This window comes from Amblyomma maculatum, chromosome 8 (assembly GCF_055883805.1).
Source record: "Amblyomma maculatum isolate TAMU_Amacu chromosome 8, ASM5588380v1, whole genome shotgun sequence".
NCBI lineage: Eukaryota > Metazoa > Arthropoda > Arachnida > Ixodida > Ixodidae > Amblyomma > Amblyomma maculatum.
Window position 1 is genome coordinate 29,274,402 of NC_139351.1, and position 23,471 is coordinate 29,297,872.

Here is a 23,471-nt window from a genome sequence, read left to right on the forward strand (position 1 = left end):
TTGTTGAGGCACAATGACATGTATACTGCTCAATTTTTAGGTCTATCTGTGCATGTCATGCAGATGCTTGGCAACTGTTCAGACAAGCATGCTGAGCAAAAACATACCAAAAATAGGGCATGGAGATTCTTGAAACAATAATGGGAAAAAGTGTGTGCTGCAAAGTTACTCAGAGGCAGCTTTACAAACATATACAAGTGACACCTACAGTTTTGGTAGCAAAGTTTATTCACACTATCAGCTAGTTATTTGGCTGGTTTATAGGGTTGGACAACTCAAACTCACTTAGGCTGGAGGAATGTCTACAATTTATTACAGTGTAGTATCACAACATAATGACATGTCAGAGCAAAATATTTGCATCACTTATTTAGTGTATGGCACCCTCTTCTAGACAAATAGAAATGTAGATATACAAAAAAGGCATGTATATTTGAGACAAGACAGCAGAACATACAACTCCTAGCACATGAAAATTGAGATACTTTAGGTGACTGTTCAAGAACTTGGTAGCCACCACTCTAGGTACAATGCATAATGAAAGAAGAGGCACCTAGAACATGTGTTGAATAGCTTGCAGTCATACTGAATGTTGAAGACCATGTTGCCGGACAAAACCGCTGCCAGTCACTCCACCCACTTGTCGCAGAGAACAGCTTTTCACGGTCCACCTGGATGCGCAGCAGGTCGACATCTTCAATATTTTCCCCAGAGTATATGCTGACAGGAGTAGCTGGTACACGAGTCCTGCAGTGGCAATAAAATATTGCATCAGTGCCGATGGCTGAAGAGGTATTCTTGCAACAAAAGTTGAAAGTGCACAGGAAGACACACTTGAGTAAAGATGACACAGGACACGCACTGTCCCGTGCGTCCTGTGTCGTCTTCACTTGGGTTTGTGTCTTCCTGTGCGCTTTCACCTTTCGTCAAGTTGCAAAGCATCATCTAGCCCATCTTCAAGATTTGTTAAAGTATTCCTTCAAACCCACTTCTTTTACAGCTACTCAAATGCTACAGATTATCTCACTATAACACAGAGAATGTTAACGATACAAATGGCTTGTTTGATATTTATGCACACAGAAGTTGCTTAAGCCAAATGTAAATTTCTGGGCAAAGGCCAGCAAATCTACAATGTCTAAATTGGCAGCTTTCGTTTTTTTTGTAATTATTCCAAATTTACTCACGTCAGTATGTTTGTAATTTAATTAAACACTGATCAAAATAAACATGACACAATTTCTTTGCCAACTGTAATCTGCAAATTATTTAGAGATGTCATTAAAAGTTCGTTATGAAACAGAAAAAAGGTGGCACGAGTGCAGGTGGAATGCTGACAATCGGTATGTGCGTGAAGACTGCACATTTTAAAACTTAGCCTTTAGTTGAAAGCAGCATGTTTTGTTTTTTTTCATGTTGTATGATTGAGAAACTGCTCTACCTGCAGATACAATATGCCACCTGCTCTTGCTCACAGTTCTAGAGCTCTTTGATGCTTCTGTTGCTCTTTACCGTCATAGCTCTAAAAGAATTATTTTCTTCTGCACAATACAATTTTAAATGCTACATGGTAAAGCTTATAACAAATCCTGAAGACAGTAAGCTATGGAATCAAAATGACATTCAGAAGCTCTCCATAATATGTTTTTAGGCCTTTAGATCACCTTTTATTTACGGTTTTACTTTGCATGTAGATTGACAGGACTAGTGTTTGTCTTTCAGATTATAGACTCCCTTTTGGGCGGTAGAGGCCCATAGAACTGTGGCCATTACCATACTACTTGTTATAATATGATCCAGGATAGAACAAGAGCAAGGTGACTACATAGCATGAAAGAGAATTGAAGGGTAGCAGAAAAGCTTCAGTTTGCAAGCCAAGCCAAAAGCTTGAAAAGGCACCTGCCTATCTGGACACCATGAGCATCACTGGCAGGGAAGAACCTTTTACTTCCAAAGAAGAAAACTGAGAAAGGGAGGGAGGGGAGAGAAATAGGGGCGGAGCGAGAAGTGAAATTATGTTTGCCTGGGTATTAACTTGTATGACTTTGGTCTAGGTGGTCTATCACCAGAAAAACAAAATAAAAAGGTGGAAGTAGCAGAGAAAACTACAGTATGGGGTAGAAAAGTCAGCATCTAAAGCATGTTCAACGCTGGCAAATGTTTCTTGAAAGGAACAGGCAATACAGCTGCAGTTAAATAGTTGTTAAGAGCTATTTGGAAATGGTTAAGTACTAGCATAGGCTAAGAATGCCATGCAAAACATAAATGAAATGCTGAGGAGAAAGGACAACTGAAAAAATAAATTTGAATAAGCCTTACCTGCCAAAAAAGGCATTATCAGAAGAAAGATTCAAGGGGTAACCAAAGTCACCAGTGATAAAGAGGAAATGTTTAATAAACACATTGAGCTTATGCTAGTGGAGATACACTTGCTGTAAATAAATTGCACCATTCATGGTGCATGCGACTGCCTTGCCAACTACTTATGCTGTGGGAGAATTGTATTTAAAGGATTCAAACATTCCTTTTGCGATATTTATTTTCCACTGCTCTAAATTCATGGATTAGAAATGGCTCTCTATAGTTGGTTTTTGTAGAATTAAAGCTTACTCGAGATAAATACCCCAATTTCATCAAAATTATGGCCAATTTCTTTTAAAGGCTATAGACTGCATTCAGAAAGGTTTTGCTTGTGCCTGCCCGACGACTATTTCATGTTATGCTCATTCATTGCCCTGTCTCTCCAGCTTTTTTTATCTAGACAGTAGGTAATGAATACTTTTTCCAATGCATGACTCAACGTGTTTACCCAAAGTTCTGTTGTTTTATATTTTTTCTTCTTAATAATGTTTGAAAATCTTTCACTATTCACGTGCGACATATAATTCTTTTTTATCACTACACTCCTGGACACCTAACGCCGATATATAATTCGCCACCTCCGGAATAATGATGATGCTGCTGCTGCTGCTGCTGCTGCTGCTGCTGCTGCTGCTGCTGCTGCTGCTGCTGCTGCTGCTGCTGCTGCTGCTGCTGCTGCTGCTGCTGCTGCTGCTGCTGCTGCTGCTGCTGCTGCTGCTGCTGCTGCTGCTGCTGCTGCTGCTGCTGCTGCTGCTGCTGCTGCTGCTGCTGCTGCTGCTGCTGCTGCTGCTGCTGCTGCTGCTGCTGCTGCTGCTGCTGCTGCTGCTGCTGCTGCTGCTGCTGCTGCTGCTGCTGCTGCTGCTGCTGCTGCTGCTGCTGCTGCTGCTGCTGCTGCTGCTGCTGCTGCTGCTGCTGCTGCTGCTGCTGCTGCTGCTGCTGCTGCTGCTGCTGCTGCTGCTGCTGCTGCTGCTGCTGCTGCTGCTGCTGCTGCTGCTGCTGCTGCTGCTGCTGCTGCTGCTGCTGCTGCTGCTGCTGCTGCTGCTGCTGCTGCTGCTGCTGCTGCTGCTGCTGCTGCTGCTGCTGCTGCTGCTGCTGCTGCTGCTGCTGCTGCTGCTGCTGCTGCTGCTGCTGCTGCTGCTGCTGCTGCTGCTGCTGCTGCTGCTGCTGCTGCTGCTGCTGCTGCTGCTGCTGCTGCTGCTGCTGCTGCTGCTGCTGCTGCTGCTGCTGCTGCTGCTGCTGCTGCTGCTGCTGCTGCTGCTGCTGCTGCTGCTGCTGCTGCTGCTGCTGCTGCTGCTGCTGCTGCTGCTGCTGCTGCTGCTGCTGCTGCTGCTGCTGCTGCTGCTGCTGCTGCTGCTGCTGCTGCTGCTGCTGCTGCTGCTGCTGCTGCTGCTGCTGCTGCTGCTGCTGCTGCTGCTGCTGCTGCTGCTGCTGCTGCTGCTGCTGCTGCTGCTGCTGCTGCTGCTGCTGCTGCTGCTGCTGCTGCTGCTGCTGCTGCTGCTGCTGCTGCTGCTGCTGCTGCTGCTGCTGCTGCTGCTGCTGCTGCTGCTGCTGCTGCTGCTGCTGCTGCTGCTGCTGCTGCTGCTGCTGCTGCTGCTGCTGCTGCTGCTGCTGCTGCTGCTGCTGCTGCTGCTGCTGCTGCTGCTGCTGCTGCTGCTGCTGCTGCTGCTGCTGCTGCTGCTGCTGCTGCTGCTGCTGCCCAGCTCAGAGAAAGCTATTTAAAAGATAACATTCTCTAAAGCCTTAGCTCTATTCTCCTTCCCTCCTCTGCTTTCTTCTTGTAAAAGAAAAGCATATGCAAGCTCCACAACTGATGACCACACTGCCAAGATGAGGACAAGTACCTTTATTGAAATGCTGGCTTCTCGACTGAGGCTCTTCCCGAACCCTTGCTTAGTATTCTTGGAAACAATGTGTACAGATAATGCAAAATACAAAGGATAATCATTATTTTATTGTCTTTTAAGGTCCTCTAGTTGAAGAGAGGTAACTTTGAAGAGTGGCAGTAGTCGTAACAGTTTAGATACTGCAGGCACCAAGAAAGAAAAGCCATATACACCTTTAATACACTTCAAAAATACAATTAAAAGGAAATGAAAGGCAAAATTAGCATGTGCTAATGCTCCAAGTGAAATATAAGCTGCCGACTGAACTTGGAAGGGCCGCATTTATTGAGAGAGTGGTCCAATATAATGAATTCTTTTCATCAGTGATAACAGGAGAACTCCATGTGAGAGCTGCAATGATGCTAATAGGTGGCAGTAGAATTATGTCCCAAACAGCAGAAAAAAATGGTTATAAAATACCTTTAAGTGAGAGATTTCTCTTCTATGTACTGTTGTGAGCAGAATTAAGATGCTTTATTGATCTTATTTCTGTACTGTTTTCCAGGCATGGGTAAAAAAGTGGTAGTAGTAAATTTCCGAAAAACGGGCAAGGTAACCTTATAAAGTTAACTAAAAGTTGTGGTTCCGGTTACAGAAATAAGCCTAATGCATAATGGCACCACAACATTGAAGCTGGTTAAGCAGCTTCATGATTTACTGAAATATGAAATAGCTGTCATTGAAAAAAGCAATCTACAATATCTTATCGGCGTATTCAGATAAGAACTGTAATTGAGGTCCTATGACCATTTTTTTGTTTTCAGTGAAATTGTTATATGTGGTGGGCAATTGTCTCTGCACAAATATGGGCTTTAGTTTTCCAAGGTGTGGTGTAGTTTCTTTGGGAAAAAGTCGTATATCGCTGCAGATGAAAAATGCAGTTTTTCTATTTAAGAATGTTGAAAGTTTGGAGACCTGCTGCTAGCGTACTAAAAGCTTGTCAGCTATTGTTTTTATCCACTAAATCTATGCAAAGTTTTCTTTTATTGGAGTTATTAAAAACATGTTTTGTTGTTGCAGTTGATGTAGTAAAAAATCCGGAACTTTGCTCCAGAGGCACCACGCTACAAAAAATATATTTTCAACCTTAAATAGGGGCATGATGATCATATTTTTATGAAGCCTTTTTTCGTTTTCGATAATTTCCTTATTTTCAGGCAAAACAGGGAGCTCTAGAAGGCCCTGCGTGTTCTCGCCAATGGATCAAATCTGCCCCAAGATTTGAAAACCGCAAAAATGCAAAAATTTGATTTCAAATTTTTTCAAATATCATCGATTTTTGTGAAAATCCCTCTCAAGAATCCTCAGTACCTAATGAATATTACAGCTTGAAGAAGGGTTGCATTATATCATTTAAAATTATAAAAAGTTCAAAATTGAGCACTGGTTTTGAAACTTGTTAATATTCAAGCATACATTCTGGCACAACTAAATAAAGTGCTGCCACTAAAATTCTTTCTGCACATTATCCTGGCCTAGTTCTCTATTTCTCAAAAAATTGGAAGTTCTAGACTTGCTTGTTCTTCCTACATATTATCTTGAAATTGGCAAAAATTTGAAACTACAAAAAAAAAATTAGACAACTGTGACTTGATTTTAAAAACTACAGCATCTTCTTTTTCATTGAACTCACACAAAAACAATCCTTAGTACTTTATAAACATCTGGTACTAAAATGTGTTCCGCTATGTAAGCTAAAAGTATAAAAACAAATATAAAACTGAACGCATGTTGTCTCTCTAGAAATGCTTATGGCTTCCTCTTAAGAAGTAGGAGTCAAAAGTTCAATTCATTATTTACTGAATTTAGTTTCATTCTAACATATGCAATATGCAAAGCCTTCTCAACGCTTATAAAGTCACTTTCTGCTTGTTGGCAGTGTTGCTTGCTTGAAATGGATTAAATTCGCTATTGCTTAAAATTTCATGGCAGAATACCAGAACGATTTAACTTGGTTTAACTTTTTTTCTATATCATATTTTATTTGACGAGCTCCCAATTTTGCGTGAAATCAAAGCAATAAACAAAGAATCTGAATAATAAACAGAAAAAGATTTTAATGCTAACGACAATACATCATGCCCATATATAAGTTTCAAAATTGACTTTTTTGTACTGGAGTAATGTTTGCGATCTTTTACTAATTCAATTGCAACACAAAAGCAGGTTTTTAATCATTCTCATAGAGGTAAAGGTTGCATAGATTCAGTGGGTAAAAAGGGATGGATGACAAAATTTCTGTACACCAGCAGCAGGTCTCCGAAGTTGCAACTTTCTGAAAGGGCAAAAATGGCATTTTCCACATGTAGTGATTTACAATTTTTTTTTCCAGAGAAAACTACACCATATCATGCAAAATTAAGGTTCATTTTTTTGTATCGAGACATTTGCCCACCACATATAAAGATTTCATTGAATACAAAAAATGGCCATGGGACCTTGATTACCGTTCTTATCTGAACACACCCTTGTCCTCATCATATGTGCAGATTTCCTGTGCTTCACATCAGTGTGCAGAATGAAACAGGTATTCAATTTGCCTAGCCTTTTATAGTGCGCCAGCACAAAATGGCCAACAGCCAAATGTACCTTCAATGTTTCATAGAGCAGGAAATAAGAGTGAGTTAAGCGAGGATTTTGTATTCTGTAAGTTCCAACTACAATAAAGCTTTACAGATAAATTGTACGGAATGCAAGCAGGCTACTATGTGTGGTCTAGGGTTTAGTTCCACGTCTCCTGATAGGTCATGTAGGTGTATGAATTATGCTAATCAGCAACAATTGTCAAAGGAGGTGATATATAAAAACTAAGAATTGTTTACCAGTCCCGTAACTAACCTGAGTTGAAAATGTGACTGCATGACTCCATTCTCTCTAGTTGCAGGTGGGTGATGGCTTGAATAAATATATCAGAGCTCAGAGGGCGTGCAGCAGGGCAGTCGACAGGCAAGAAATGGTCTGAAGTTGGATCCACAGAATGCACTGCAGCTTGAGCCACCTTGTCCTTGTCAGTGATGAGTGGCGACATAGAAAAGGGTTCCAAAGTAGCTGCAAGTAAAGTAGACAAGCCTGTATTAAAAAAGACTGATCAGCAATAATAATGGCATTGGCATGCCCTAAAGTGCAATGAGATTTGGCAAAAAAGTATTTTGAAAAATGTAAAAGTAAGTTACATATTCAGTTATATACTCACCGACAGAAATATACTCCACAAGAGTGCGGAAAGAAAATGGAGCACATTATGCAAATTTTGATTCACCATTCTGCACAATATTGTTCCCTTTACTAAAATATTACAAGAGATAGCTTTTTGATTCCCAGGAAAAAAATCAGAAATAGTATTGGTCAGAAATTCTGCTAACTTTTAGCAGGCATTTTGCAGCTACATGAGTGCCAGTACAACACAGGCATTTCCAGAGTTCTAAAACATGCAGATCTTTGTATACTGGCCCACAGAAGGAATGAAAAAAAAAAAAGCCGATTGAATAAATGGTGTTTAAGAAAGTTGTCTTTAAATATCTTGGCAGAAACGGTGGAAGGAAACCAATTGATGAGATGTCATCCATTAGGTTCAAAAAACAATAATGACAGCATAAAATTCAAATGTGAAAGCTTACTTTTGGCACAAAAAAAAATGGAGATGTGAATATCGAACGGTATGAATGTGATCCAAAGGAAATTAAGCAAGGGCCACTTATTAATGGGGCTTAGTATATTCCTTTGGGAATCCGATGTATACCTATTTTTGTAAAATATCGTTCTTTATTGCAAGGCATACTATCACACGAAAGAAAGAAAAAAGAATGCGGGCCATAAAACCGAGGAGGTTAAGTTTTCAAAATTCAGGGACTGAACAAAAATAAAAAATGTAGAGAATATGCAATCTTTTTTTTCTGCTTCTAGAGCGGTTTGTCAATTTTAATCTCATTTTGTTAGCAAAACCCATAAAGCAATGGTTTACTGACTACGAAATCCATAGCTTGTGTCGTGCAAGAACAGCTCCAGGAAGAGGCCAATTTGAAGCCATGACTGCGATCGATCGGCCTGTGCCCAATATGAAAACACAGTATGAAAACAAAATAAAAAGAAAATTATGATTCAAAACCAAACGCAGAAACTGCAAACAAAGAAACTATCTGGCCTACATAATGGCTATTGTAACAGGCAAATAGAACTGCTCCAAAAAGTAGATTTAGGAAAAAGAGCGAAGAAAGTGAACATTTGGTCAGAACAAAAAACATAGCAACACTGTCGCAGCAACTTACTGCACGCTTTTTGACCTAGAATCCAAGCTGTCAGCTTCTGATTGAATGCAGAAGCATCACCTGCAAATACCCATTCATTGTAATGCCCACTACTGACAACACAAAATATAAAGACCCCGCCGGGGTGGCACAGTGGTTACGACGCTCGACTACTGTTCCCAAGTACGCGGGATCGAATCCCGGCCTCGGCGGCAGCTTTTCGGTGGAGGCGAAAAGCAAGGCGTCCGTGTGCTGTGCGATGTCAGTGCACGTTAAAGAACCCCAGGTGGTCGAAATTTCCGGAGTCCTCCACTACGGCGTCTCTCATAGCCTGAGTCGCTTTGGGACGTTAAACCCCACAAACCAAACCAAACCAAACAAAATATAAAGGACTGTAGGAAGCAAGTGTAAAAACCATAAGAAAAGCATCACAACCCAAAAGCAAGACTACTTTCCAGGCAAGCGGATACAAGACCCTCACGATAAAATCAGCTCATATTGCAATTAAAAATGTAAATCCTGTTGGGGAAAAATAACATCGGTTGGGCATAGTAGCCACTCAAAATGGTGCTTTGTAAATTATGCGGTTTAACGTCCCGCAGAGGCAAAGGGGATATGACCATACAGGATGGCTAAAGAATATTTTTAGACCTCAGTAAATCCGCTACACGCACTCACAAGGCACCATACCATGCGCTTCTCTATTTCACCTCTATTTAACCTGCTACCTAGGGATGATCAGCGGAGCGGAAAAGCCGCGATGACGGATGGGAAAGTGGTTTGAGTTCCTACGTCCGCAAAGCGCTAGCATTATCTCGAAAGTCAGCTAAACATTTTATGTACCAACATAGTGCGTTTCCTTTACTTTGCCCCATAACGAGAACTAGCACTAATAGAAACGAGTAGAACGAGGCCGAGACTTTGACAAATCAGCGCTCATCACCAAACTTCCATTCGTGAACCTCCTGCGCGTAAGGCAAGAAAGCCCAGCATGTGCATTTTTTTTTTTTTTTTAAGGAAGGAGTCCTATTTTCTAGCAGCAAATCTGCGAAAATAATCACCGCGACATCCAACTTCATTAGCGTTATTTTTGCAGCCAGCTGAAATCAAGCGCGTTCCGTTCCAGCCCGTTCTGTCACGTTCCCAAACAAACGACAGCAATACGGTAGGCCATTGTTACTGTTCCCGCACTGCCCGCCTCGGAAAGTGATTGAGTATGCTTACCTTTACAGACAATTGCGTAAGCCGTCCAGAAAGCTGTTCGCCTTCGCACCACCGGTGCCGAATCAACAAGTGGGTTCAGTTGGTCACGCAGAAAAACATTTTCACGCATTCTTCCTTCGAACTTCTCAAACTTGACACGATGAACCAACCAATACGCTTGAGCAAAGCAAAGAGCACGAACACTGAAAACTAGCCGGAACGATTAATGCCCGTTTGCCCGAAACATCATCTATCAACGGCACTTCACAGGCGTACACACTTCTGCAACAATTATGCACGCGAAACGCAGCACATTTCACGACGATTCGCAATCGATGCTGCAGATTAACGATCGTCGAAACGTGGTCAAGTCCGTAGATCCGCAGCGTGCAAGCAGCCATGTTGGCGAGAGGAAGGTAGCCTGGGCAACGGCCTGGGTAGCTACCGGCGGCCGCCTGGCGGTGAAAGGGTAAAAGCATAGAGTATAGTTCGTTTCTGTTTCAGTTTCGTTACAAAAATGAAGCTTGAGTGTTTTCTGTTTTTTAGTGTTATTTTAAGTGCCTTATTTTGGCATAAAGGCAAATTGACGGCCGCAGAAATCGAAGCAATACCCAGGAAATTCCTAGTTGGGGGCAATGTGAAATAACGACCTGTTTCTTGCTTTGCATTGAGTTTAAAAAGCGCACGTGCCAGTTCAGATGACATCATTAATACGATTCTCATTTTCCGGCGGTGGATCAGCGAGGCCGAACAAAGTGCACATGAAATTTTGTTGTAGAAAATCAGTAGTTTCGAAAACGAGGCAACTGTCTAAAATATATAATCGGCAGCACAGCAAATGAAGCAGCAGAATTGGAACCTGAGTAGAAAGTCCGTTGTCTATTGTGCACAGAAGTGTCTCGCTATGCGTGCAGATAATACGGTGCTGAACAAAGCTGCCTGGTAGATGTGCCGACAAAGATCAGACGACGCAGATAACTTTCTCTTTTTCTCCTTTCTAATTAGTGCTGCGCGTCGTTTCTTACGCTTTTTAAAAAAGTATAGACACATCATTTTTGAATTCGTGTTTTATCATTTGTAATAATGCGTAAGACATTACTGTATATGAATCGTCTTATTATATTCGCTTACGCTCGCTGTATAATTTATAATCGAATTTCTTTTATCAACAGTTTTGGTTTCGCTTTCAACAGTCGATTGTTTGATTGATTAAAACTTTAATTTCCATCGATTTAGGAGGCCCCCTAGTTCCCGCTCCTGGCACGCAGGCCTGAGGAACGGGGGCTGGAACCTCCGCGACTAAGGACTAAGGCGTCGAGCTATGGCTATGACGTCACAGTCAAGTCTAGGTCACGTGAGGCGTGAATAAAACAGCGATAAAATGGCTCCAGTGTTGTTTTAATTCAGCAGAAAACTAAAGCCGTCTTTCTTGGAGGACAAGAATTACAAAAGGTGAAGAGTCTGCTGTTTTTTCAGGCCGAGCGTCGCGTAGATTTGATAGTGATATCACAGCCATCTCTCAGCTGCTGAAACCAAAACTAGCAAGAAATGCAAAAAAAAAATACTGAGTGGTCGTAGGCAAAAGCAGATTGGTAATCCATATATAGGAATGTCTTGCGCACCTTAACAAAAAGAAAAATGCGAACAACATTTAGTGTATATTGTCCTTTAAAAGTGCTTTATTCGAGGTGGTGTAAGGAAATCAAATGCAGCCTTTTTAAATCATCTATGAAGTGCGTAATTCGAAGAGGTGCCGTACTAAGGTGCAAAGGCTGCAAACTCTCCACGTGTACGCAGTCAATGTGTTGATGAGATGTAGGCATTCTCGGCGGCGAACGTGTGTTACCGAGAACTTCGTAGAATGTCCATAATCAGTTGAATCTCTGCAATATAAAACCATATTTGGAAGTGGGGGCTCGGTGCTCACATTCGCTTGACAGCTTCAACAGAAAACGCGCAAACACGTAATTATACGGAATTTTCAGTCAGCTGACTTAGTTTTAAGAGTACCTTCACCCATTATGTCGCCTCACCCTCCAAGATTTGGTTCATTCATTGTTCATTCTCATCCAACTCTAACAAACCAAAAGTCCCAAATTTTCTTGCATGAACCCAACATCCCTCCAATATGACCTAATATTTCTATTCTCCCAAACAAATTTCCCACACTGCCATCAATTTTATAATCATTACAATTTTTCATGCACTCTCTAAACCAGTACTGATTGTATTTTGCTGATGCAAAGGTCATGTGAGTGATATGTGCATGCTAACTCCAATACATTTGAAAAAGAAAAAGAAATTGAACTAATCAACTTTCCTGACAGATTATATATCGTATACAAACGTTCAATATTTTCTGTGGTTACCGTCGCTCAATTCCACTTTATTTTTTTGTGATACATATTAACAACGACGCTTTGTGACGTGTACACCATTCGAATATATACTGTACTTGCAGCAGTCATTTGTTGCCGTCCCCTTTCAGCACCGTCGTTTGCACCCTTTTGGTAAATGCCCCATTCTGCACCCTAAATATAGGGTGCATCGGCCGAAATAAGGTGCAATTTGTAGCGCACCCTTTTTCTCACCCTTAAAGGTGAGATAATGCCAAAAAAGGTGTTTCAAGGGTGCGCTATGGGGTGCAAATTCGCGGCGCACCCTTTCTTCCACCCTTAAGGGTCAGAAATTGTTTAGTGTGTACGCTATACACAGTATTGACAAACGCTTTATATTCTGGATGTCAGAGCATGTGAAAGATCCCCAGGTGGCCGAAATTATTCCGCATGCCTCCACTACGGCTCTTTTTCTCTATCCACTTTCACTCCCACCTTCCTATCCTCCCTTACGGCGCGGTTCAGGTGTCCACAGAAACAAGTGTGACAGATACTGCGCCTTTCCCTTCCTGTGAAGCAATAATAATAACAATAATAATATTAATAATAATATGAATTATTATTATTATTATTATTATTATTATTATTATTATTATTATTATTATTATTATTATTATTATTATTATTATTCGTGTGCGAAACGTGTTCACACGAAGTGCGTCACCTGGGCGGATGACGAGCTGCAACTTCTGAAGTCCGGCTCTCGGCCATTCTTGTGTAATTTGTGTGCGTCGTCGTCGTCTGACGGTGTTAGTCTTAGCGACGGTGGTGCTAGAGTCCCTGGTGCCCCGCTCCTGCCCAGCCACCCGACCGGTTTTCCCCCTTCAGCCGCGACCGGCGAACATGGCGGTGAGTTTGCCTCGCTACGGGCTCTCCTCCTCGACGCGCTTGAGGGAATCTCTTTTCTGAGCGATGAGGTTGCCCAGCTACGGGAAGAGAACGAGCGCCTTCGTGTAGAGAACTCGCGGGCTTTCGTACAACAAGCCGAGGTTATCGCCTCTTTACGTGCCGATGTTCGCGGCCTACGCCAGGAGCTTGTGCGGTGCGCTGCTTCGCAGTGTGAGCGTCCTCTCGTCGAGCGTCCTCTCGTTGTCTCCGTGGGCAATCCTACCCGTGAGGAGCAGCCATCTGTGGACTACTCCGCCGCTCTTCATCGAGGGATGACTCCTGGAGATATTCCCTGTTCATCTTCTGCCTCTGCTCCTCGCCGTGCGGTTGACTTACCCAGTGAGATGAAGAAGCACCGAAGTCGAGCCATTACTGGCGCATCGAGCTCATCTGTCCTGAACGTTGCCATTTACCAAAAGAAGCGTCCGAAGACTATTTTCGTCTCTAAACTCAGTCCCGATACTACATCGGTAGACCTTACCAACCATCTAAAATCAGTGAATATTACTCCCATTTCCTGCCGGCAGCTGAAAACAAGGTACGACTCCTACTCGTCCTTCCATATTGAAGTTGATGAAGAATCCTACAGTAAGCTTGTTGAGCCTTCGATGTGGCCGATGGGTTGCATATACAAGGACTTTCGTGGGAAGCTTTACGACGATATGCTTCATCCCTCTGAACTGACGCAAAATTGCAGTGGCCCCTAATTTGGATATCTATTATCAAAACGCCCGAGGTCTTCGGACTAAGGGATCAGAATTTTTTTCTAGCGTCTTGTCCTCTTGTTATACCGCTGTTGTGGTTACCGAAACCTGGCTGTCAAGTGATATTCCTTCCAATGATTTCTTTCCAAATAATTACTCTGTTTTTCGTAGCGACCGCCCTGAAACAGGTCCCAAATCAAGAGGAGGTGGAGTGCTCATTGCTATTGACAGTTTTGTGAAGTGTGTTCGACGTTCCGATCTGGAAACTGTTGAAGAATGTGTGTGGCTCGAGCTCACTTTAAATCGACATGAAAAACTTTTACTTGCAGCTTTCTACATTCCTCCGAATCTACCTCCTTCAGCCTATGATGATGTTCTGCTCTCAATCGAACATGTTATAACCCGTCATAGCAAACACAAACTTCTTATTTTAGGTGATTTTAATACTCCTGGTATCAACTGGAACTCACTTATTTCTTCTCACAACAATCATTACATATTAAGTAAGTGTAACGCTCTACTTGATTTCATAGCCTTTAACTCTTTGCAGCAACACAATTTCATTGAAAACTGTTGCGGTAATATTCTTGACATCTGTCTATCGAATTTTGAAAGTGTTCGAGTCTCGAGTTCGGACATACCGCTGACTCGCTGTGACAAATTTCACCCTCCGCTTCTAGTTACTACTGCTGTCTCTGCCTCACCTTCTACTAACTCAGATCGGGTGGGGAATTCGCCCCGTTTCGCGTATGCACGTGGTGATTATGTCGGTCTTTTCAATTTCTTCTCTTCCGTCGACTGGTCCCTTTTAAATGACATTAATGATTCAGATGGACAAGTCAGTCGCTTTACAGAAATAGTTCTTGATGGTATGCGTCGGTACATACCTTTGCATACTCCTACGCGTAGGAAGTTCCCTTCCTGGTTTTCAAGGGAACTAATAACGGCGTTAAAGCTCAAGGAACGGGCCCATCGTAAAGCGAAACGCCCTGGGTTTCACAATGGGCAGATGAGTTTCGCCGTGTGCGTTCTCTTTGCAAACGCTTATACAAGCGGGACTACGACTCCTATCTTGAGTCTTTAGAGAGGTATGCCTCAAATCGTCCTAGTCAGTTCTGGCGTTACGTTCGCAAGCGTTCCATTAAATCAGATTTAAGTATCAGCTTAGTTGACTCTCAGGGTTCGGAAATTCGGGATGTTGCCGACAGTTTTGCACAACATTTTTCCTCCGTTTACAAACATCCACATTGTGATTCCGTTTGCCTCCCATCTGGTGCACTATCTAATTCCATTCTCTTTGACGAGGAGTTGATAACTGAGAGTCTTAAGCGTCTGAGACCATCTTTGTCTCCTGGACCTGATGGCATTCCAGCTGCCATAATAAAAGCCTTCAGTTATATCTTCGTACCAGTACTGACTGCCATATTTAATAACTGTTTAAAAAATGCTGCCTTTCCTCGCGTGTGGAAAATGGCACGCGTGTTTCCTGTCTTCAAGTCTGGAAACAAAACTGATGTTTCCAATTATCGTCCGATTTCTCTTCTATGTGCAACCTCTAAGCTTTTCGAATTAGCTTTGCACAGCGTACTTTCCTTCCATCTCAAACATATCATAGTACCGAATCAACATGGCTTCATGTCGGGTCGCTCTACTTCCACCAACCTAGTCACGTTTATGACGTATGCCTCTGCAGCAGTCCTTCAGAGGGGTCAGGTTGACACTGTGTACTGTGATATGAGCAAAGCTTTCGACGTTGTTACTCACTCACTACTTCTTGAAAAACTTCTACTCTCTGGCGTTGAAGTCTCTCTCGTAGCCCTCCTACGCAACTATCTCCTTGATCGCTTCTGCTTTGTCAGTGTCAATGGACAGACTTCTTTCGTTTACCCTGCAACGAGTGGAGTTCCTCAAGGTTCAGTACTAGGCCCGCTTCTCTTCTCCGTTTTTATTAATGATGTTTCCTCGGCGATAAAGAACTCCTCGTTTCTTCTTTATGCTGATGATATAAAAATATTCAAGGTAATACATTCTTTTCAAGATTGCGTGTTGTTGCAATCGGACATATCTGCTTTTTCTGATTGGTGTGCGATGAATCGACTTACCCTCAATTCTTCCAAAACTAGGGTTGTGTCCTTTACTCGTAAAACACATAGCTTTCTCTACCATTATTCTGTCAATTCTGTGCTGTTGGATAGGGTTGATGAAATTAATGACCTTGGTGTACTTTTTGACCGCACCCTCAGCTTCTCCTCTCACACTAAACGCATTGCTCAGCGGGCTATGCGCACACTCGGATTCGTTTGCAGACTTTCGAGAGAGTTCCATACTCCACTTCCGTTCCTAAAACTGTACCTGTCCATATGCCTCCCGGTCTTGGAGTATGCGTCGGTTGTTTGGAATGGCACTTGCAAATCGAACTTGGACAAGGTTGACAGAGTACAAAAAAAATTTTTACGGATATTTCATTATCGCTTTCCTTTCGCAACTTCCCCCTCTCGCTCCACCAGGAGCGCCCAACTGAATCTTCCTTCCCTTCACTGCCGTCGTATCAGACTTGATATCATATTTCTGTACAAACTCCTTCATGGCCACATTATGTGCCCTCAGCTCTTAGAGTACATCCTACTGCGCGTTCCGCGAAAGAGCATGAGGGAATTCAGACCATTTCAGGTTTCTCCTCTTCATTCCCACTCCCCTCTGGACAGGATGCAGTGGTTATTTAACTCTTTTTGTCCTCACCTTGACATCTTCCAAAACTCGCTCTGTTCATTTACATTGGATGTTCGTAGCGTTGTATTCTAAATAGTACTTTATCACATATAACTCCCACTTTCTAGCCTTAAATTGTATTTACTTCACTTTTTGCTTTTTCTCCTGTTCAATGCTGTCTGTATCTTGAACTACTTTTTATCCGTTTCTTGCTTATATTTCAACTTTAAACTTTATATTCGAATCTTAGTGTCCCTTGTTCAATTTTACTTCTTTATTGTATTATTCTGTATTTCTAGCCTGTGTTTTAAGTACCATGCACTTGTTGCGCCTGGAATGGTTGTTTATTTTATGTATATTTCTATATTACTATAATCAATGTCAGTTATCTGTTTTTTTTTTTTCTCTCTTCTACCTACCGTTCTTTTTTTTTTCTTTATTTCCTGGTGTGCTAAAAAATTATCTCACTGTGTATATAAGTGATGATACTCGTTGTTTGCTTAATTTCCGTGATACTTTTCGTCTCAGTTTCATTTCATGTATTATTTATTTCTTTTTTTTTGTGTTCTCTCTGTGTGTGTAAACATGTTTGTGCTTTTTCATTTTTTTTTTGTGCTGCAGCACAAAGACCACATGGTTGTTCCTGCGCACAATAAATAAAGATTGATTGATTATTATTATTATTATTATTATTATTATTATTATTATTATTATTATTATTATTATTATTATTATTATTATTATTATTATTATTATTATTATTATTATTATTATTATTATTATTATTATTATTATTATTATTATTATTATTATTATTATTATTATTATATCACACTGTGTACTGTGATATGAGCAAAGCTTTCGACGTTGTTACTCACTCACTACTTCTTGAAAAACTTCTACTCTCTGGCGTTGAAGTCTCTCTCGTAGCCCTCCTACGCAACTACCTCCTTGATCGCTTCTGCTTTGTCAGTGTCAATGGACAGACTTCTTTCGTTTACCCTGCAACGAGTGGAGTTCCTCAAGGTTCAGTACTAGGCCCGCTTCTCTTCTCCGTTTTTATTAATGATGTTTCCTCGGCGATAAAGAACTCCTCGTTTCTTCTTTATGCTGATGATATAAAAATATTCAAGGTAATACATTCTTTTCAAGATTGCGTGTTGTTGCAATCGGACATATCTGCTTTTTCTGATTGGTGTGCGATAAATCGACTTACCCTCAATTCTTCCAAAACTAGGGTTGTGTCCTTTACTCGTAAAACACATAGCTTTCTCTACCATTATTCTGTAAATTCTGTGCTGTTGGATAGGGTTGATGAAATTAATGACCTTGATGTACTTTTTGACCGCACCCTCAGCTTCTCCTCTCACACTAAACGCATTGCTCAGCGGGCTATGCGCGCACTCGGATTCGTTTGCAGACTTTCAAGAGAGTTCCATACTCCACTTCCGTTCCTAAAACATTACCTGTCCATATGCGTGCCGGTCTTGGAGTACGCGTCGGTTGTTTGGAATGGCACTTGCAAATCGAACTTGGACAAGGTTGACAGAGTACAAAAAAAATTTTTACGGATATTTCATTATCGCTTTCCTTGCGCAACTTCTCCCCTCTCGCTCCACCAGGAGCGCCCAACTGAATCTTCCTTCCCTTCACTGCCATCGTATCAGACTTGATATCATATTTCTGTACAAACTCCTTCATGGCCACATTATGTGCCCTCAGCTCTTAGAGTACATCCTACTGCGCGTTCCGCGAAAGAGCATGAGGGAATTCAGACCATTTCAGGTTTCTCCTCTTCATTCCCACTCTCCTCTGGACAGGATGCAGTGGTTATTTAACTCTTTTTGTCCTCACCTTGACATCTTCCAAAACTCGCTCTGTTCATTTACATTGGATGTTCGTAGCGTTGTATTCTAAATAGTACTTTATCACATATAACTCCCACTTTCTAGCCTTAAATTGTATTTACTTCACTTTTTGCTTTTTCTCCTGTTCAATGCTGTCTGTATCGTGAACTACTTTTTATCCGTTTCTTACTTATATTTCAACTTTAAACTTTATATTCGAATCTTACTGTCCCTTGTTTAATTTTACTTCTTTATTGTATTATTCTGTATTTCTAGCCTGTGTTTTAAGATGGTTGTTTATTTTGTGTATATTTCTATATTACTATAATCAATGTCAGTTATCTGTTGTTGTTTTTTTTTTCTTCTATCTACCGTTCTTTTTTTTTTCTTTATTTCCTGGTGTGCTAAAAAATTCCCTCACTGTGTATATAAGTGATGCTACTCATTGTTTGCTTACTTTCCGTGATACTTTTCGTCTCAGTTTCATTTCATGTATTATTTATTTCTTTTTTTGTGTTCTCTCTGTGTGTGTAAACATGTTTGTGCTTTTTCATTTTTTTTATTTGTGCTGCAGCACAAAGACCACATGGTTGTTCCTGCGCACATTAAATAATGATTGATTATTATTATTATTATTATTAGTAGTAGTAGTAGTAGTAGTAGTAGTAGTAGTAGTAGTAGTAGTAGTAGTAGTAGTAGTAGTAGTAGTAGTAGTAGTAGTAGTATTAAGAAAGTAAGAAAGAAGATTAGTAAGATAGAAATCCATCAACGAATTAGCGGTGAGGGGGAGGGCAGAAGAGTTCAGGATCTCGCTACAGAATAGGTATTCAGCTCTAACTGAGGATGGCGACATTGCCCCTAGAGGCAAGGAACAATAATTTCAGAGATATCATTACTGAGTGCGTGGTAGAAGTAGGCGGTAGGATAGGATAGTTAGAGAGGACACCAGTAAGCTGTCTAAGGAGACGAAAGATTTGATTAAGAAACGCCAGAGTATGAAAGCTTCCAATCCAACAGACCAGATCGAATTGGCCGAGATATCAAAGCTATAATCAATAAGCGCAAGGTGGCCTATATAAGGAAGTATAACATGGAGAAAATTGAGCATGCTGTAAAGAACGGGGGAAGCCTTAAAGCGGTAAAGAAGAAATTGGGCATAGGCATAAACCAGATATATGCGATAAGGGACAAGGCGGGCAACGTCATCACTAATATGGACAAGATAGTCAAAGTAGCCGAGGAGTTCTATACAGATCCTTACAGTAGCCAAAGCAGTCAAGACCGTAATGAGATTGGCGGTAGGGAAAAACAGTCAGACGTTCCACCAGTGACGAAGGACGAGGTCAAGAAAGCACTAGAAACTATGACAAGGCGAAAATCAGCTGGAGAGGATCAGATAACTACAGATTTGCTGAAGGACGGGGGGCATATCGTGCTAGAACAACTGTCCACCCTGTATACGCAATGCCTGGTGTTATCGACGGTACCGGAACCATGGAAGAATGCAAACATTATCCTCATTCACAAGAAACGGGACTCTAAGGACCTAAAAATTACAGACCAATCAGCTTACTGTCTGTTACGTATAAGGTATTTACTAAGGTAATCGCTAATAGAATCAGGACAACCTTAGACTGCAATCAAGCAAAGGATCAAGCAGGGTTTCGGAAACAGTACTCTACTATCGATCATATCCATACCATCAATCAGGTGATAGAAAAATGCTCGGAATATAACCAGCCCTTATACATAGCATTCATTGATTACGAAAAAGCATTTGTCTCAGTTGAAACCTCGGCGGTGATGCAGGCATTGCGAAATCAGGGGATTGAAGAGCCGTACGTGAAAGTGCTGGAAGATATATATAGTGGCTTCACAGCAACCATAGTTCTGCATAAACAAAGTAACAAAATTTCCATAAAGAAAGGTGTTAGGCAAGGAGACACAATCTCCCCAGTACTATTTACAGCTTTTTGAGAGGAAGTATTCATAGACTTGGAATGGGAGCAGTTAGGGATAAAGGTAGATGGAGAATACCTCTGTAATCTGTGATTTGCTGATGACATTGCGTTGCTAAGCAACTCGGGGAATGAACTGCAAATAATGATTGCTGACCTAGACAGGAAAAGTAGAAAGGTAGGCTTGAAAATCAATATGCAGAAGACTAAGGAAATATTCAAAAGCCTCGGGAAGGAACAGCAGTTCACATTAGGTAGCGAAATACTGGAAATAGTAGGCGAATATGTCTACTTAGGACAGGTAGTAACCGCAGATCCGGACCATGAAAAGGAAATAACAAGAGGAATAAGATTGGGATGGAGCGCATTTGGCAAGCACTCGCAGATTATGACTAGCAGCTTACCGGTATCGCTCAAGAGGAAAGTATACAACAGTTGCATCTTGCCTGTACTCACCTATGGGGCTGAAACGTGGAGGCTAAGGAAGAGAGTTCTACTTAAGTAGAGGACAACCCAGAGGGCTATGGAACGAAAAATGGTAGGGGTAACATTAAGAGATAGAAAGCGTGCAGAGTGGGTCAGAGAAATAACTCAAGTTACCGACATTCTAGTGGAAATTAAAAAGAAGAAATGGACATGGGCAGGACATGTAGTGCGAAGAGAGGATAACCGATGGTCGCCGAGGGTAACAAACTGGATTCGAAGGGAAGGAAAGCGTAACAGGGGGCGGCAGAAAGTTAGGTGGACGGATGAGATTAAGAAGTTCGCAGGGGTCAAGTGGATGCAGCTAGCACAGAACCGGGTTAAGTAGAAAAATATGGGAGAGGCCTTCGCCCTGCAGTGGGTATAATCAGGGTGATTATTATTATTATTATTATTATTATTATTATTATTATTATTATTATTATTATTATTATTATTATTATTATTATTATTATTATTATTATTATTATTATTATTATTATTATTATCATTGTGTTCCGGAACAACAGTGATTGAGCCCGAAATACGTTATTTTGCAGAATTCGCGAAGATAAATTGGAAGTCTGAAAACTCAAAGATGTGAAGGGTGAGATGTGGCGCTTGTTAAAAGCTGACGCGTAATCTGTACTGACGCTCAATAAGGCTTCGTTGAATACCTCCTCAAATATGTGTCTTCTGCAGTAATACAAAAAAAAATTATTGTGTACATACATACAAAGACGCACATTACTCACAGACCAAAGCACTATACAAAACACTTTATAAATAATAAACTAAAAAAAATAATTTCCCAGAGAGGGGAAAACATTAGAAGGGGGGGGGGGGGGGATTTAAAAAAGTAGGACAGGCATCTCAAGTCTGCTCGCTCGTACAACTTAGAAGCACGTGTGCCAGCGCCGCAGTAACGGCGCCTCACCGTCCGTTTCTAACTGTCCAGACAGGCACTTCCAGATGACGAGGCGCAGCCTCTGCAAGACTGGGTACATTGCGTGGGCGGGAGTGTGACGCGCTTCAGCGAGGCACCTGCGACGCCACAACACAAAACCACAGTAAACACGGCGCCTGACGCCGAGGTTTATCCGGACGTTAAAATCCTATATGCAAGCCGTCACGTTGTTCTCGCAACTACACATTCTAAAAAAAGAAAAGAAAAGGAAAGAAAAAAAAAACATGCGAGAGGCTTTCGGGAGCTCGGGAGCATCGCAGTTGGCACACTGGTCATTGGGTGCAATACCCCATCTGGCAAGGCGCTGTCTCGTGGGGAGGACGCCCCAGCACCTAAAGGCCGCTGTACGGTCACTATTTGGGCGCTGCGCCCGTCCGCTCGAGGACGCATCCGCCAGGTCCTAACAATGGGGCGGACGGAGGCATGCGTCCTCCGCCCGGCTGCCGCACAGAGTTCGTCAACTTCAACTTTTGTCGCATGCGTTCTGGAGGCGCATCGCAAGCTCCTCCTACTTTTTCAAAGATGGCCGCCGACCGAGCGTAGGCGAAGCAAGGCCTAGGCGGACAGTGCCTGTCGATGAAAGATAGACTTCATGTCGCTATTGCTCGTTTATTACGATTATTCGAAGCGACTTGGAAGTTTGAATTGCCATGTGCACAAGCATCGAGTGACAGTTCCGCCAGTTCAGTTGGCCTGCACCGAGTTGACGAGTGGCCGACAAACCTACGGAAGATGTACTACTGCTACACAGTTGCGGAGCCTCGACGTGTTTATTTCGAGCCGTTTGTGATTGCTGCAGGATTTTCACGGACAACATCAACAAGCAGCTCCCCGCAGTGAATTAATTCCCTGTGCGCGTATACAGTTTCATAAAAGCGACAATTAGTGCGAGTGTAGCGAAAGTGATACGTTCGGAACGACTGCTGTTTTGCCAAGTTGGTGAAATCGCCTGCAAATATATCTGTTACGAGTGAAAAGCTCACTGCGCACGCTTTGTTTTCCGAATGTTGATATGAATTTTGAGCTGTGCTAGTCGCATTCATTCGTCTGCGTGCAGCGATCGCGAGCAATCACTAATATAAATCGTGTTTCGTGTATGTGCTGTGCTTCAGAACTGCCGTGGGTGTGAAGTGCCCTTTCTGAAAACTTACGTGCGCGAAATGATTTTGGCTGCACGAAGAAGCGTCGGGAAGCCGGCACCAATCTGCTGCTTGATGCTTCGTGAAGTATGTTTGCGATGGTTGCTTGTTATCGTTTCTTCGTGTGATGTCTTGACAGATGTGTTTATTGGGATTAATCGTCGTACTCCGAATGCTCTCATTACAACCGTGCGCGAACGGCATTGTTGTTAGAATTCTTGGCCTCTTTATATATAGGTATGAGTTGTGGGCACACAACCACGGCGGGCTTGTAACCAAGTTTTAGTGCCAAGAAAAAATAAAAAACAACGCATTCTTGTTTTGTGAATGGAACGATTACCGTAGAAATGGCTGAGAAAGCTAAGAAGGTGTGTAAGATTTTTTCGGACAAGTGTAATAGATTGAGCAGTGTTATATGGTAACAGGAAGAAAAGTACAGACACAATCTGAAATGAAATGCCATCTTATGTGTTATTCAGTTTCCCCATTGGAGCAGTATAGGGTTAGAAGGATGGAAGTTTTCTGCACATTGTGCAGGACAGTCCTCATGATATTAGCATAAAAAAAAAAAATCTCGCACTATAAGCCATAATAATAAAGAGTAAGAGTACCTGCAAGCAAGATCTCAGTAGAAAACCACCTGCACGAAAGTGTATAAGGCTCCATGGATTCAGCTTTATCATGCGACTCACAGAGCATAGTGTGAACCT

General features: G+C 41.9%; 2 protein-coding genes across 2 annotated transcripts; both read right to left on the reverse strand.

The window, feature by feature from the left end:
- Window positions 1-266: 266 nt before the first annotated feature.
- Window positions 267-10,066, reverse strand: LOC146180821 (uncharacterized). The gene is made up of 3 exons (XM_084577830.1): window positions 9,713-10,066; window positions 7,083-7,292; window positions 267-747 (listed from the first exon to the last, which is right to left on the reverse strand). Exons 1-3 carry the CDS (start codon window positions 9,819-9,821, stop codon window positions 581-583), a joined length of 486 nt encoding a protein of 161 aa, XP_084433956.1. The 5' UTR covers window positions 9,822-10,066; the 3' UTR covers window positions 267-580.
- LOC146180822 (uncharacterized) lies at window positions 2,899-6,722 on the reverse strand. The gene is made up of 3 exons (XM_084577708.1): window positions 6,711-6,722; window positions 3,337-3,558; window positions 2,899-3,099 (listed from the first exon to the last, which is right to left on the reverse strand). Exons 1-3 carry the CDS (start codon window positions 6,720-6,722, stop codon window positions 2,899-2,901), a joined length of 435 nt encoding a protein of 144 aa, XP_084433834.1.
- Window positions 10,067-23,471: the final 13,405 nt, after the last annotated feature.

Excerpts from the sequence above, each read along its gene's own strand:
- LOC146180822 (XM_084577708.1), bottom strand. Across the intron at positions 3,100-3,336 it reads AGCAGCAGCAGCAGCAGCAG|CAGCAGCAGCAGCAGCAGCA; the intron begins CAGCAGCAGCAG and ends CAGCAGCAGCAG.
- LOC146180821 (XM_084577830.1), bottom strand. The coding sequence starts at position 9,821 with ATGCGTGAAAATGTTTTTCTGCGTGACCAACTGAACCCACTTGTTGAT. Across the intron at positions 7,293-9,712 it reads TTACGCAATTGTCTGTAAAG|CTACTTTGGAACCCTTTTCT; the intron begins GTAAGCATACTC and ends CTTTACTTGCAG. Across the intron at positions 748-7,082 it reads CAGTCACATTTTCAACTCAG|GACTCGTGTACCAGCTACTC; the intron begins GTTAGTTACGGG and ends TTGCCACTGCAG.